Source organism: Strix aluco, chromosome 2, assembly GCF_031877795.1.
Source record: "Strix aluco isolate bStrAlu1 chromosome 2, bStrAlu1.hap1, whole genome shotgun sequence".
NCBI lineage: Eukaryota > Metazoa > Chordata > Aves > Strigiformes > Strigidae > Strix > Strix aluco.
This window is the reverse complement of record NC_133932.1, coordinates 44,197,919-44,214,731: the sequence shown is the minus strand read 5'-3', so window position 1 is coordinate 44,214,731 and position 16,813 is coordinate 44,197,919. Positions and strand designations below refer to the sequence as shown.

Genomic DNA, 16,813 nt, shown 5'->3' with positions numbered 1-16,813 from the left:
TTTATGTGAAGACTGTTAAAGAGTTCTTCACCTGTTTTTAGTTGTGTAGTTATATTTTTGTTCCTTCCCAGAAGAAAAATGAAATCATGTTATTCCTTTTATGGAAGTTACAAATTTACAAAACTAGGAATTAATCTGAAGTTTTCAGAGAGAACTTCTAATATTAAGTGAAGTAAATTTCTAAAACATTGGTCACTGAATTCTAGTGAATTAGAATAACTACAGGTTATTCTACTGCCTGTCAGTCAGGTTTTTCCCCTCAGAAGAAAGTTGCTGTTTGGGATACAATATATTTAAAATTGGAATTTTTTTAAATTCCATTTATTAACTGGTTTTTCTTAGGCCAATATCTACCTCAAGTGACTGAGGTTTCAATTAAAGTGGTTCACTTATTAGTACAAGAGCCAGAACCACAAGTATCAAAACTCTGCAACTTACCTTCCATATGAAGTGCCAACAACAGCTGGGGAAAACTTTAGTTGATACAAAAATGTTTCTTTGGGCCTAAGCGTGAAAGCCTTTTGTCCACAAAGTGACTGATTGTCCAGCACCACACTCAGCTGGAGAATTTTATCTGCAGGATTAGTGATGGGAATATGAATTTCCATAGTATCCTGGAAAAAAAAAACCCACAAAATTAATTATGAGTCATTACACATAAAATATCTTCCTCTTTACACTTATGAGAACACAGGCTGCACCTTTGTTTGATTTGTGAACTAACTCAGAAAAGTTGCAGCAAGAGACATTTCACACAATCTTCAAAATGTAAACTCTTTAATTCCATAAATAAGGAAAAGTTCAAGTTTTCCTGGCCAGTCTGCATTCTAACAAGTTACTTCACCTTCCAAGATATGGCTGAGGTTTTCCAAAATACACCTTACAGGCAGATCTGCTGTAGTCCCAACCAGGTAAACCCTCCAAAGCCATCTCCCAACAGTCAAGAACGGACAGTTGAAAATGTCCACTTTGCAAACTGGCAAATGATTCAGGCTGAATTCTGCAGGATCTGTTCCTCTTAATTTTTAAGTTACATCATAATACTTGACATTAAAACATCACCACAATAAACATTTCCTCCCTCATTCCTTTTTGCCATTTCTTTTACTAGTCATCTCCATATCTTTCTGTTTAAAGTCTATGAACACTTCAGGCAAGGACCATCTTTTCTTGACCGTCTGGAAAACATGTCTACTATTAAAGATGCATATTAAATTCCAGTTACAATAATAAAAGGGAGACAAACTATGGCCTGATTATATAAATATGCATACTTTACACGTGGAACACCTTTAAGATGAGCAGGAGTTGCTCAGCGACAGCTCACTCTGCACAGTTCCTACACTGCATTCTGGAGCAGCCCTTGAAACACTGCTATGTTTCAGCAGTGTTCCAGTGAGCCCCTTCTTTGCTGTAAGGGTAAAAAAAGTGTAACTCCATCTTATGTACCTATCTGTGTAAATATGAATATACTTTATGAAACAAAACACTTTAAACAGACAGGAAGGAATATATTATTAAAGGAAATCCACTGTCACAATTCAGGATGCATATCTGCAGTTTAAAATACATACTTTCTATTCATATATGTTCATCTATATAAAATATGGAAAATCCAAAACCAAATACATATATTTATTTCTCTATATCTATATTTATCCCTATTTTGGTCTCTTTCCTTTGTTCTAACTAAGCAGTTGATTTCAAAATGCAGGTTGCTTTTTTTTAAACATATGGTGATTTGGTTTTCAGAGAAAAATTTTACCATACACTTTTTTGTAAAAAGTAAATAATTCAAATTGCAATATGAAAGGAGAAAAAGATAACATATCTATTAAAATTAATAATATACTAAAAAATGAACGTGAAATACTTTACAACCCCACACACAGCTGTCTCACTTCTTTGAGCCTGCCTATGATTTGGTAAATTTCTATATATTTACGTCTATAGAAAATGACTACTGGAACACACATAAAACACATTTAATGTTCTACAGATGGCAAGATTACACCAACAATTTAAATCATTCAAGTGCCTTGCATCAGTAAGATGGGTTTTCAATTTGCTGTGAAATATTTTAAAATTCAGATTAATAGTTTTTACCGATGTAAACAAATTTCTAAATCTATGTACCACTTTATTGCTAAAGGCTTCATAACAATTTTATAGTAAAACTTCTACATGCTGTGTTGAGGAAATACTTTTACAGTAAAAAGGAAATATTGGACTGCTTATTTAGAAAAAAAGCAGCAACTATCAAAGAAGCCTTTGTAACCTTGTACACAAAGGAGAATTTATATTGCAAATGTTAGCTAAATGTAAAATAGTGTTCTCTTACCAGTATAAAATGAATGCTTAGGATTATGTATTTCCCTGGAATTTCCAGGAAATTTCCTTGGAATTGCTATAAATGTTTCAGAGATCTGCTACTTCATGGATGGTAATAAGAGCGGATATATATTTATCAACAGAAAGTATATATATTGTACATTTCTAGGCCTTAATTGATTGCTATGGAGGCATAGTACTAGGATAAATAACAAAATGCCCATGCAATTGCTAAGAGTACTATTTTTCCTGAAAGTAGCATTTTATCAGAAAGAATACAAAGGACTAACAATACGGGCACTTCCCAAACACATTTATAGTCATTAATTTATAGCTACATTTCAGTGTTGTGGTTTTTTATAAACATTTTGACAGAGGAAAATTAATTATAAAAGTTGAAAAAATAAAATAATTAATCTCATTCCTCAAACTGCTTCTTGTACCAAGACTGCCAGTACCCAAGACAGAGCTATTCTGGTGCAATATATCATTTTTTATTCCTTTAGAACTTGCTGCAATCCACTTCTTGTCCAGTGCAGGTAATTTAAAATAATCTAACATAAGGTAAAATAAAATTAAATTAAATGTAAATATGAGATAACATTTATTCTCTGTGTAACTTGAAAAAACAATTGACTGCTTACACTTTATCCTACACTAATAGCCTGGGCCTATATAGAAGTGTAATATCCCGTTATCAAGACTTTGCATCAAAAAATGCTCACCATCATCAACTGATCTTCTGTGATATTATACCTGTTTGCTGAAATATTTTCCTGACATATTTTATACCAAAGATTTTCTCATCATCCCATTCTCTACATTCTTCATTTAGCAACTGGACCTAAAGGATTTAAGTCTATAATATGTAATTTTACATTTTATTAATGTATACACTGCACTGAACTATCAAATAATCCTCCTTCAACTTTGACAAGATAGCTTATAGGAAGATGGACACATTCTAAAACTACTGTGTATAACACTTCTCTGCGTTCAAACTTCCATAATAATCCTATTCTAACCATCATCTGGTGTCAGTAAAAGCACTATCTACCAAAGCTTCTAAGAGACTAACTACACTTCTTAATGCTTTAGAAGAATTGTTTTCAATTAAAATCCAGTTTAATTAAGGAGATGACATTCATTCTGCATTTGTTTGCAGCTTTTCCAGTCCACAAACCTTAAGGAGAAAGCATTTGTACTTGCTCCCATGTTTGCCAGACTATTGCTATAGAAGCAAATTTTCAAGTCAGGTAAGTGGTAAGAAAGTTATTTTGATAGGTCTGGTGAGATAATGCAGCAGAAATTCTTCCCTTTGTAGGTCCTTGTCCACATCATTGTTTTTCTAAACTGACAAGTAAAAAGTGCCTTCTTTCTCTGTGCTGCACCTAACGACAAGCAGGAATGTTGCCTACTCAAAGGTGGCAATATGCCTGAAAAAATAGATCCTGACCTTCTATATTTCATAGGGTCAAAATGATCAGAGCTTTCAATGTCACCATCAGTGTGTCACTATGTCAGTAGTAGGAGTTAAGCTAGTCTCCTGTTGTATCCTCAGTATTATTCATTTCCATTTCTTGGAACAAAACAGCTCAAGTGAGTTATCAGAAGAATTGATGACAGAGTTTCAGGGTTGTACTGAATGTAGTTCAGTGCAGTTTCATCAAATTAGTTTTAAAAATCAGAGGTGGCTCCTGAAGTGCTTGATGGAACGTTGCCTCCAACATGCACTTCACCTCACCATTTCTCCTCTCCACACACACTTCTAATCCAGACCCAGATGTCCACACAGCTGGGCCTTTCCCGCAGTGATCATTCAGACACATGGATGTCCTTACCTCCTATGTCTTGAAAGGGTGAGTCCTTCCAGCTTCCTAGTCACTCGTAACTTAATGTAGCAGATCTTGGTGAAGTGAACCATCTCCCTCACCGTACAAGCCATATTTTTCTTCCCCTCACTGTGATGTAAACTAATTGCCAAGATAACCCTCTCCATTCCATGTAGAGTTATGACGACTGAGAATCACAGCATTGCCCTTATCTTGATACTGTATTTTCCCATTTTACTTGGCATATTTTGCCTTACAAAATATCAGTTTGCAAAAAGGTACCAACAGTTCATCAACGGTTAAGTGTTTATCAGAACAGCAAATTGAACTACTTGAAATCCAGGACTAAACACCTTAAGCAAAATATATATTTGTAAAACTTGCTTAGTAAGGAATCCATTCTTATCACAATTACAGTACAGGAAACTAACTAGAAGGAAAAAATGTGCACGGGACATTTAATATCAGAGGCTAATAGTGCAATGAGTTTCAGGTGTAAATTTACATATAAATTTACATATAATAATCACACTTAATTAAATTTCTTTTACCTGAAATGTACATTAGTGCCTAAGTAATAATGCTCTAAAACAGAATACGGAGATGATTAGTTCATAAATTATTAAAATAATTCTAATCTAATGGACTAAAAATTATTACACTGTTAACCTCTTAATAGAGACTAGACATTGTACCAAGCAAACAAACTGGGAAAACAATGTTTTGCAATAGATGACTGCTAAAAAGTCTTTCTGAAATTGAAGAAAAGGAGGGGACTGCAAAAGCATTATATTATGTGACTGAAGCTATCTATGATGTCCTCAGCTCTACCAAAAGAAATCATGCACATTGAGAAACCCACACCAAAGTGATATTACCATAATTTATAACATATATAGGAAAAGCTAATGAACTAAATAACATGCACATATTTGGACTTCCGTGCACTCCAGTTTTGTCCATCTGTATAATGTTTCTGGTTTGGTACAGATAGATAGAAGAAGTTATAGCAAAGACAAGTTGAATTACAAGAGAAATGCTATATTAAGATAATTATAAAAAACATACCTGACAAGGGGATACAGACTGACTCAAAGTCAAATTAATATCCCAAATTCCCATAACTGAGGAAGTAATAACTATGCTTACATCTTAATGAATATTCCTGTGCATTTGAAATCAAGGCCACCTCTGAATCCATGTAGACTGAAGCTCAATAATCCTCCATCCTCCTGAGACCACAGGCAGATTTCGTTTTCAGATCCAGCAGTTCAAGATGAAGAAATTATCAAGTACAGCTACTTTTCGCCAACCTCAAGTTGGTACTTTCAGTTATCAGTTCAGTTGCATAAGTCACCATATACAGTAACCTGGCTTATCCAACCTGAATCAGGTTAGAGAGAACTACTAAAAATATATAACAGTAGGTTAATCTTTTCCATTACCACTCTGGAAGGAGGTATCTGCCACTGCATTGATGTAACAAAGGATCAAATTAATCTTCAGAGGATTTTACAGGAAAATCATTTACATCTACTTTATTAACAACATTTTTGGAAAGCATGACTCGGCAGCTGACAGATTTCAATACAGGTCCTATTCATCATTCTTATAGGTCACTTTGCTGTGCAGATACATGTAATATATGAGCTGTCAATGATGGAAAACATAGTTTGAATCAAATCAATAGATGTATTTACAGTCCTTTTCAAAAGGACTATTTTGTATGACTGACACTTCAGTAAATCCATGCTGCATCTCTCAAAAAGAGACATTTCTCTTTTTTTCAGAATGTCTTATCTCCTTCACAGACAGTCATGTCCACAATGCCAGAACTAAATACTTAAGGTCAGTATCACATAAATAAAAGCACTACAAAGTGTAACATTTCTAAGTTAGAAATGTACTGCTCCTGGATAATGAAGTCAAGAGAGCTATCAGTTACTACTGCATTTTCAGAGAGTCAGTTATGTCGCATGGAAAGGTAATATGGAATTCTTCTTCAAGCATGTCATGACACAGAGATACTTGACCAAAATCAGCTTCAGAATAGTTACAATCGCCATATGTAACCAGTCCTTTCTTTCAGGGAAGTCAAGGAGATGTAAATTTAGGGTACTTTCAGTTTCCTAATAGCTTCTGATGGATCAAGTAGACAATTAGCAAAACCCATCTTTTTCAATTATTTGTCTCAGATCTAGACTAAATCTTACCCACAGAGATCTTTGTGAATGTCAGTCAGGTTAAGTATTTAAGCAAATCTTTGTCACTCTCTTATTTACCAGAGAAGTGCACTATTTATCCCTGGACTTTGAATGTATACAGAACTACAAAGTTTAGTTCCTGAGCTAATTGTATCTACTCATATAATGCTACAACAAACAGCTGATTTGTTTTCAAGTGCTATATGAAGTTACAATAGTTACAACAGAGCCATACACTCATAATTCTAAGAGATTAAAACAGGCTTTGGAAAGCGTGGTGAGTGCTGATGATTTCTGCATATTCATAATAGAGTCAGCAACTGAAACAACATAATTACTTCCAGGAACCTATTCTAATAGCACTTATTTTACCCTGTTAGACATTGAAACTGATATTTGCACCATGGGCATACTGTCCTGGACTGAAAATCTGATGTGGTGATGTTAGAAAGCTCCTGTGGCATGAAACTACAAACATGATAAAGACTACATCAGTGAAATGCTGAGGTATCAGCTCATTCAGAACTGATCAGGAAAACGCAGTGACTCGCACTGCACATATTCCAGCGCTTCCAAGACTTTCAGAAATACTTGGTAAAAACCTAATGGTACTACGGTAGAATAGCAGTAATGACTAATTATTACAATACTTCCATCACCTTTAGTGACTCCTGCTACACATGTGGAAGCAAATACTCTACTATGTGCCCCCATTTCCAGCTCATGCTGGTATGAGCTAACTAAAAGTACTTCTTTACTTTTTAAAACTAGTAACCAACTCTGATAATATTTCATTTTATTGAATTTTTATGAGCATACTAATGAGATAATTTACATCTCAGCTACACCACCTAGCATCAAGTTACTCAATCAGCAGAGATAAAATGTTAATTAACTGACTGTCTTAGATCTTGCTCCTCCTGTAACTCTCTTATTCTGTAGGTCTAAAAAGATATTTTTAAAGAAGCATGTTTCTTGGCAATTTAGAAGACGCTGGCATAAAACATATAGAGGTAGAGATAATTCTAGAACAAAACTGAAAATGTCAGTGTTTTTACTGAGAATAACTTTTTCTCCGGAATTTTCCAAGAGTAGAAAAGTACAAATAAGTTAATATTGACAGGTAAAATGCCTCGGATAAAAAACTTCCTCTCCCATATCCTAGACACTTGGGTTTTTTTAAATCCAACTTTTATTTTTGGCATATCTCTGCAGTCTCAGGAGCCAGAGAGTATCAGCATTATAACGCAAAGAGAATTTCTTAAATGTTCATAGCTTTCCTGAAAACATAAATGTATATAAATCTGAAAGAACAGCCTCTATAAGAGTTATCTAGTTCTGTGCCTTACTATGACTTAAAAGAACAGATAAACTTTAAAAAGAAAACAACCTCATTCTTAGTTGTTGTGGCAAGCAAAGTTAACTTTTAAGTCCTTGAAGTTTTCTCACAGATTACTCTCACATACAGCAACAAATGCTGCATTATTGATTTTGTATGCCATATGTGACATACTAGAGGTATCTGTATTAGCAATTTGTCCCATACACGCCCTTAGTATTTACTCTAAAAAAGTCATGCAAGCTCACTGTATCAGAAACAATGTTTATTGATAATATTAACATCAAAATATATGCTATTATTGACTAATATCTGATACTAGAACCTCTGACAGAGCTAAAATTAGAGCAGTCTGAACCAAGGCCCACCCTTGCACTTCTCTGGGTGTCTCTATGCAGTCCAACTAGTATGTTGACACCCAGAAAGCAGCCTCTCCCTCTATATGGGTTGGTATGGAAAAGATATGGAAGAAAATGTTTATCAGAGAACCATGGATTTATGAGTAACAATATAAAGCCCTTTAAATACTGATCTTTCCATATTCCTTTGTGCTCAGTTTTGAGTACCTGGCAGATCATCTTCTCAGGGAGAGGACTGCTATTACAACCACCTGAAATATACATTTTTTGGCATATCCATGTATCTGGACATGAGCCATTATTTCGTGCTATATCTTTTATAGAGTAAAAGGTATCCTCGTGAGATTTCAATTTTAAAACTTGGTTAAATATCAATGAAGTGTTTCTCAGTTGTTATATTCATCCTACAGTCACCATCTGCTGTGTACAGATCACACAGACTGTTGCATTCGTTTTTCTAGACTGAAAAAATGAGGAGGTTTGAAGGTTGGAAAGAGCTGGAACCAGTAATGGAAACACCCTGCCTATTCTTAGATCTGCATGTAAACATCTTTCTAAGTGTGAAGACTGTAACAGTCATCTTCTAAAATCACCACTGAAGAGTGCAGAAGCAGTGCACTAGTGGCACAGACATGGGAGCCGTTACAAATGACAACAGTGGCACAAGTTTCAACTCAACAAGAACAACTCTCATGGAAGTGAGGGCGGGCAGCATATGTTTCAGAGTTACATTACCAACTTTTGAGTCCTCATGTGGCTCTCAAGGACGAGACAGAGAGAGAGAAAGAGAAAGATTTGGCAGAGAATAGACAAAACTTTTGTCTTCACACTTATGTGGAAACCAAACTCAATCCCTTCCAGGCATTTGGTTTTATTAAAACAGAAACTAATAATTCTCTGTTCAAAACAGACCTTCCCCTCTGGCTTATCTCCTGCTGTACAGATCCTGCTTGGAGCTCACATATTAGGTACTTCCTCTCAAGACAGCCAATACAATTTTTCAAATATACGGATAGATTAGAAAGTCTCTTGACTCAGTGAACCACCAATATACACTTAGAGTTTTCTCCATGAAATAGACAACGGTTAAAGAGTAAGTGTGCTCAAAGCAATAACTGTCAGCCTTTTAGACATTTTACATAAAACCTTAAGATTCAGCTTACTTCTTGACCTCTACATACAAACTGAATAAAGCCATTACAATATTTGCAAGGCAAAGTAACTGTTACAGTTCATTTTTCTAAACAATCTGAGATAATGAACCTGAATTTATCAGCCTAAGTTCAGCCTCTGTACTACTGTTCCCCGTTCGAAGTCCACGTAAACACCAAAGAATACAGTGACCAAAAAATAATTTTTTAAAAATTGTAAATTGTTACAATGTTGTCAATGGCTGAAGAAACTTAATAATTACCAATTGGTAAAATTAAAAAATACAGTTCTCTGCATTTAGAACTAAAAATACCTGCAAACATACAAACAACTCATAATAACTGGAAGTGTTATTTAATTAATGAATAACAAATATTCATGAACAAACTGTAATCTGACTTTTGAAAGCTTCCTGCTTTCTCAGATAGTTCCTTTGAACTGTTAAAATTCTTTGTAAAGTATTCTTTCTAAATTGCAGAGAAACATATAAATTAATAATTACTGAGTTCACTATCTCTTTCCGTGTGAAATGAGTATTGCTAATTTTTACTCCACATTTCTCTCAAGCAACTTTAGCTAGAATTTGTTCAGTAGAAATATCTGCTGCAGGGAACTAATTGTATGACCTTTAGGTTCCTTTTATACAACTAGTTCTAGAGATTAAACTAATGTAGTCTCTATGCTCACCTAGACTTTGCCTTCTCCCTAGTTATCTAAGATTTCAGTTGCAATGATTTTCGTATACCGTTTTACCAGGAATTAAAATCAAGCAGCAAATTTGCTTTAAAAAGGCTGATGAACAGTTACTTCAGACAGTAACAGACACTGGTTCCTCCTTTCTAGTGAAGATGATGATTAAGCAAGTGCCACAGATATGTTCATATTGTCACAACTCCATAGTCATTCCTTACTCTGATTCAAATAAAAGAGGAAAGATCTGAATTCCTGTTTCAATAGGCCAAGCCATCTAAAATAGGTAGGGTTTTAGCCTAAAGTAAAAATATCAACTAAAATTGTATCATTTAAAGCAAGTAATTCCAGAATTAACAGCATTTTACAAACTTCAACACAGAATCTGTTTTCAGACCAAATCTTTAATCAACTAGTTTTATATACTTACTTGAATTTCCTCATTCAAATGTTGTTTGAGAATGTTTGTATGTGTGGATAAACTTGTTGCTCATTGTAATGATACCATTTAATTATCATTCACTGTTTCAGAAGCATATTATCCATAGAAATCCAGCAGAAAAGAAGAGCTAACTGCTTCAACCCATGTTCTAGAGATGCACAACTATAAAATAGTATTTGAATTTCACTCTGATATTTTAAAATAGTATTCTGATCACAGGAACACAGCAATATTATTTCAGAGAAGCAGGGATATCACTACATTTTGTGAGAGCAGTAGTACCCCTGCCAAATTAGTCTTAAGGAAAAGATGCAGCTTCCTGTTATATAGATGGACAAAATTCATAGCAATGGAATGAATAATAAAGATCCCTTCTTCCTTTTCTTTGTATTACACAAGGAAAGCAGTGAGTTTCCACTACTCACTAATCCACATTAATCACTATGGGGAAAACCAGTGACAGTACCACCAATTTTCTTGGCAACTCAGAAAAATGGCCAGACAGGTTTAAAGGTTATACTTCTGCAGAAAAATTCCAAACGCAGTTTGAAAATTTATATGTAAGATAACTATATTTTTTTAAGAAACTCTCACTGTTCCCTTTCATGTTCCTCTCCTAGTTATTAAAAAAAAAAAAACAAACACAACAACAAAAAAAAAACCCAATCCTACAGAGTATATATACAACCATGTTTTGTCTTGAGCTGAAAATCTAGCACAAGTTCCACTGATTAGAAAGACAATCATTACAGACGTATATCCAGGGAACAGAGTTCAAACATTAAGTTTTTCTTTCAGTGACATTACTTTAATAGCTAATTCACTAAGCTATACAATCTGTACTCCAGCTACCATCAGTGACCAAATTTAAAAAAAAATAACTTTTCCTGTGGACTTGCTGTGTTTAATGGATGAGCAAAACCCCTCTTATTTTGATTCATAAGCCACAGGGCTAGCAACAGCAGTTATGGACTAAGGGACATAGCAGTTTAATTATACAATGCTACTCTCTTTCTTCACTTGACAGTTATTTTTCATATATATGACCACTCATCTAGCAAAGATGAAACACCTCTCTAATTACTTGGTTTAGATCTAACCTTACATTTTTGTTCCATGGCAGTTAGTGACAGCTCAGCTGTCATTTTGTGATCTACATTAGCTTCCTGCTGTTATATCACAGAACTGATTCATGCATCTGTAGGGAAGAGAGGAGGGAGTTAGCAGCTGCTGTATATTTATCAAAAATTTTCACTCGCATTCTAGTATTTCTAATAATTTATCTTTCTTTTGATAAGTCCTTTTTCTTTTTTCTTTTTTTTTTTCTTCTTTTTTGTAATGGGCTATACAAATATGTTCTGGTCTGAATTATTTGCCAAACTGCTTTTAGTTAGAGTGATTAATAATTACCATCTTCCCAGATTTGTTTTTCTTCCACAAACCATGTTGCCATGGTTCTTTACAGAATGTTACTTTTTATGCTACCAATTGTTATAAAAGCATATTCTAAAAATTGGTCTTAGGGCATGATTCATAACTTCAGGTTACTCAGTTTCTGAGAACATGATCCAAGTATCAGCCATGTATAAAAATATTCAGATTACAGTTTATTTTAGGATTTATGAAAAATGAAGTACCACAGCTATGAAAACAGTGTGTCACTGTCTTCAACTGCCAAATTACATAACTACAAAATATTCTTGAGTATATGCTTTTTACTTTTAATTAAATAAATAATTAGAAAATTAATAAAGGAGACACTGACACATAATTTAAATTCTAAGTTGGATCTAGTTTAACACTGGTTGTATTTGTAATAAGCTCTCTACCTTATACTTGTCTGTTGACATAATGCAGTTCCCACAAAATGCAAATTCTTGTTAGAATAAACAAGATGCGTCCTTTTTCACAGGAAGAGTTACAAAAATTTGGGTGCTATGATCTATCTATATTAGCATTTAGCGAGACACAAAAGGAGTAGGCACGTAAAGCAAAATGGTTGGTGGTGAGGACCCAGCATCCACACAGTACGAGCACCCATTAATGTTTTGCTTATGAGTAGTTCTATTTCTCTCCCATGAACTTAAACACCCATTAATGGTTGAAGAACATTAGATGAACATCTGGAAAATATTCTCAAGTTAAGTTACACCCAGAAGAGATGCATTTCATGCACTCCAGGACTGCTGTGTGATATAAATGAAAGTGTAGTAAGCAGGGATGATCAGGAAAGACACCCAAAAAACATGCTGTTGCTGTGAACTGAAAGGCTAACACAGATGTATCTTTCCTTGTGGGTTCCCTTCAAGTAATTAAACAAAAGAAGAAGAGGTGTCAGGGAAGAGGCATGATCTAGAGAAAATTAACACATCTTTTGTGCCATCTCTTATTGTTGTGGCTCTCTGTAAAACAGTTATGGATTTAAAACAGACTGACATCTCCCACAGATGGCTTCTACCTCTACCATCTCCAAAGCATGATTTTCAAGTGTGAAATATCTGCCATGATTTTTGAGGGGAATATATCCTCTGAGAAGAAAAACGTCACTGAGTTGGCAAGGGTGCCACTTCTGATCTACAGCTTATAAACTCATTAGAAGTCAAAATAATTTCTGGAGTTGGGTGAGAAGAGTTTGAGGAGTCAACCTAGCAGTAGGACTAGTAGGAATCCCATGCTGTTATCCATCCTTCCTTCTCAGTCTACCATCTAAAGAAGAGAGTAGGATTTTGGGATAGGAAAAGGACATTCTCGTGATCAACAGAAATGATAGTCCCACATGCTGTATTACAGAACCTTTCTTGTAATCATATATGAGAAAAAAGACACAGCCAGATTTTTATAATTTGTAATTAATTTGAAAGGCTGTCAGCTACTGATGAACAACAGTCTGATATAGTCTGCTATCTAGAAGTCACTAAGAGTAAAACCCACAGAACGACTGAAATATACTTGAGAATTATTTTTGAAGTAAAATTTACATTTGAAAGTACACTTCTGCATCCTGTACCATCTCTACTGTTGCAGGCTTGTTTTCTTTGCCTTTGAGATTCATTAGACTGTCACAGGCTGGTCTGGACAAGACAGAATGAAATAAAAATACATTAATGCTTTCATGAAAAAACAGGAAGAAAATTCCGGGCAGACAATGATCACAGAGGGCACTTTCTCCCTTTTTCCATGAACTAGCTTTTAGCTGATCTCTTGTCCTGGTTTCAGCTGGGATAGAGTTAATTTTCTTGAGCTGGGAGAGAGCAGAGCTAGTGTTGGGCCTAGATTGGCCATTGGAGTATTCCATATCATGTGACGTTATGCTCAGTACACAAAGGAGGCAGGTTCTCTCTCACTTCTGCGACAGCAGGATCTTCATTCTGTTGTGATCACTGGCCCAGAGCGGGCTGCGTATCGGTCGATGGGTGATGAGCAATTGCATCGTGCATTACTCGTTTGAACTTTCCATTATTGTTACTATTTCGGTTTATTACAATCACTAAACTGTTTTTTTTTATCTCAACCCACGAGTTTCCCTTGTGTTCCTTCAGTCTCCTTCCCTCATTCACCAGGGGGGGAAGGGTGAGCGATTGGCTGCATGGTGTTTGAGTGTTGTCCGAGTTCAAACCATGACATCTCTTTTAATAGAGTTGACAATCTTTGTCAGGTTGAAATGCAATCTGGTGGAAAGGAAGGCCAAAGCTGACAAGTTTCCAACATCAATCTCCCTTACATCATGCAGAACAAAGGAGGACTTTTTCAAAATGATAGAATAGGTAATGAGGCCTTACAAATCCAAAATTTCCTTACTGGAAATATTTCCAGAACAGTGCTATGGAAATGTTTATACAAGCAGCACAATTGACGGAGTTTTTAATGACTCTGGGGAAATGTTCTCTATAGGCCAGCAGTGCCAACTACCAGAACCGGTTCTCAGGCTGGACTGAAAGGCAAAGGACACTGAAACAAGACATACGTACTTAGAATTTAGATTGATTGCTTTCATTATGACAGCTGGCAGAAATAGAGTTTGAAGATGGGCAGTGGCTGATGCAGTTGTAAGGTAAGGTTGGAGGTGTTCATTATAAGCAGCGTTAGGACTGTCTGGGTTATTTCAGTATTAACAATACTTGATAATATCCCTCCTCTGAAAAAGAGCCTTATCCTCTAAGCTGTTGTAAGGTTTCCCCTGTTTACCAAGCTTTATCAATCAAGGCGGGCAGGAATCCTTCACAACTGGAATGCATCCTTACAACCTTTCCAGGTTTCACCAATTGATCTAATTTCTACCAATATACATGGGGCTTAGAAAATAAACCTGCATCTGGCTAATCCTCCTCCCTTGCAGTAAGCTTCATATCATTTCTGGAATTGTGATAAGTGGATTTCAGAGTGTTCAGGGTCTGGATTAGAAAAAATATCCAGACCAGCAAGCTATAGGGTTTACAACATGAATTATTGAAACATTTTATAATCTGGTTGATGTGTTCACTGAATGAGTATATTGTCTTGTTTCTCTTAGAAATACAATATAAGGTTGGGGTCAAAACATTAGATATTAAGGCAAAATAAAAAAATATCACTATTGTCAGAAGACACAAACTCTACATCGTTGACAGTACAATGAGATTTAACACAAGTACTCGATATAAAAGCAGGAAGATAAGTTATTTTCATTTAATAGAAAACTGAAAAATATACTTAACTGGCTATCATGTATTTCTTAAAGACCATTTACCAGATGAAATATATCATGAATCTTGATTAATCCATCTATTTAATCAGAATATAACAATATAGAGACATTCTTGATTAGAGAACTAGTTTATCTTCTCAAGATTTTTGAGCTATTCTGTGGACATTCTCACGTGTATGATATATATCTAAAAAAATGAATCACTCAAAGAAAATGCAAGCTGCATTTAAACTACATAGTAGTCCACTGAAAAATTCTAGCTTCTTGAAGATTCCAAACCTCTTCACCGTTCTGTATGTGAAACTATTACCACTATCATGTACAGTGTATAAAGATCTATTTTTCACACAAATAAGCCAATGTATCATTCTTTTCTACAGTTACATAGATGTTTATAATAATTAATTAGTGTTTCAAGAATTTAAAGACAAACCCTTAATTATTTAGAAGACATAGTTAAAGTGATCTGAACACACAAAAGATAAAGACTACCTATAGGAATATTGAAGTACCATTATTCCACAAAATGAAACTTAGTTAAACCAGACCCAGTTCAGAATCTCACCCACTGCTTAGTCTCACTGTCTTCCTTTTAATACTAAGAAAAAAGTTAGGAATAGGAGGGGGGCGGGAGATCTACCTATAAAAAGTAAAGCCTTCGCACACTACTTCACCCTACCAGCCCTTGCATTAGGAGCTACACTTAGGTCTTGGCCATTAGAATCTTCATTCCCCTGCTGGGACATATCTATATTACTTCTTACAGTTTCCTGCATGTTGAGCAGATCAACACTATTTTTAACTCTATGAATGTTTGCCATGAACAGACCGGGCAGGAAAAGATGAAGAACTGAGCAAACCTCACATAAGTTACACTCCTTTCTTCAAAGTAAAAGCTATACTCTTGCTTGACAAATTAAATTCTTCTACAAGAAAAAAAGAGAAATATCTTTTGTTTTACAATCAGAGCTTCACAATTCAATATTCACTGCAATACTTCCTAACAGCAATTGCAGGTTATGAGTAAGACAGCTTGCTTGATTCTTGAGAGTGGGACATATAATGAGGTCTTCCTGACACCACTTCTAAGATTTCATTTAAACGGTTGGTATGGTCAAGTACTGGGATCAAGGAATTTTGTCATAGAATGACTTTTGATATAAAGAGCTGATGTGCTGTGAATCACTTTGAAAGGTCAATGCAATTTAGCAAGTCTTGTTACTTTTCACCTAATATTTTTAAATGTCATCAACAGAAATCTAATTTTTTTATGTGGCACTGGATTTTATAAAGTAGTAAAATTTCTAATCTTAAGATATTGCTCAATTATCTCATCATTGCTTTGACTTATATCAACTAATAAGAAATCAAAAATGCTAAGTGGTAGAGCTAAGTTTTGAAAGCTTGATTTTGATAGCCACACTTCGAAGTGCATCAAGTGAGGCAGTTAGAGGACAAACACTGTTAAAATCCACATTATTTTCTTCCTTTCAGTACGTTTGATCAAGTTTTTTTTTCTTTTTGAAAGAAATACCATTGGAGAAATACTACAATAATAAAATATGAAGGTTCAGGTGGAAAATGCAGATGAAGATCACTACCTTATCATACTCTTCACCTTGGAAAGAGATAATTCGGAACAGATATATAGAAGTTTACAAAATCATGAGTAGCATGGAGACACTGGATAGGGTTTAACTGTTCACTGACTCCTGTCATTTAAGAACTAGGGGGCATCAATTTAAAATAAAGAACACAGCTGAAAATAAAGGTAATGGTT

At 34.9% G+C, this 16,813-nt stretch overlaps 1 protein-coding gene across 1 annotated transcript in view; it reads right to left on the bottom strand.

Moving 5' to 3' along the window:
• The window catches only part of CFAP47 (cilia and flagella associated protein 47), a 347,392-nt gene that overhangs the window by 99,132 nt on the left and 231,447 nt on the right, over nt 1-16,813 (bottom strand). Inside the window, exon 52 of the mRNA XM_074816879.1 lies at nt 439-614. Coding sequence (XP_074672980.1) covers nt 439-614 — 176 coding nt within the window. The remainder of the gene's footprint in view (nt 1-438; nt 615-16,813) is intronic.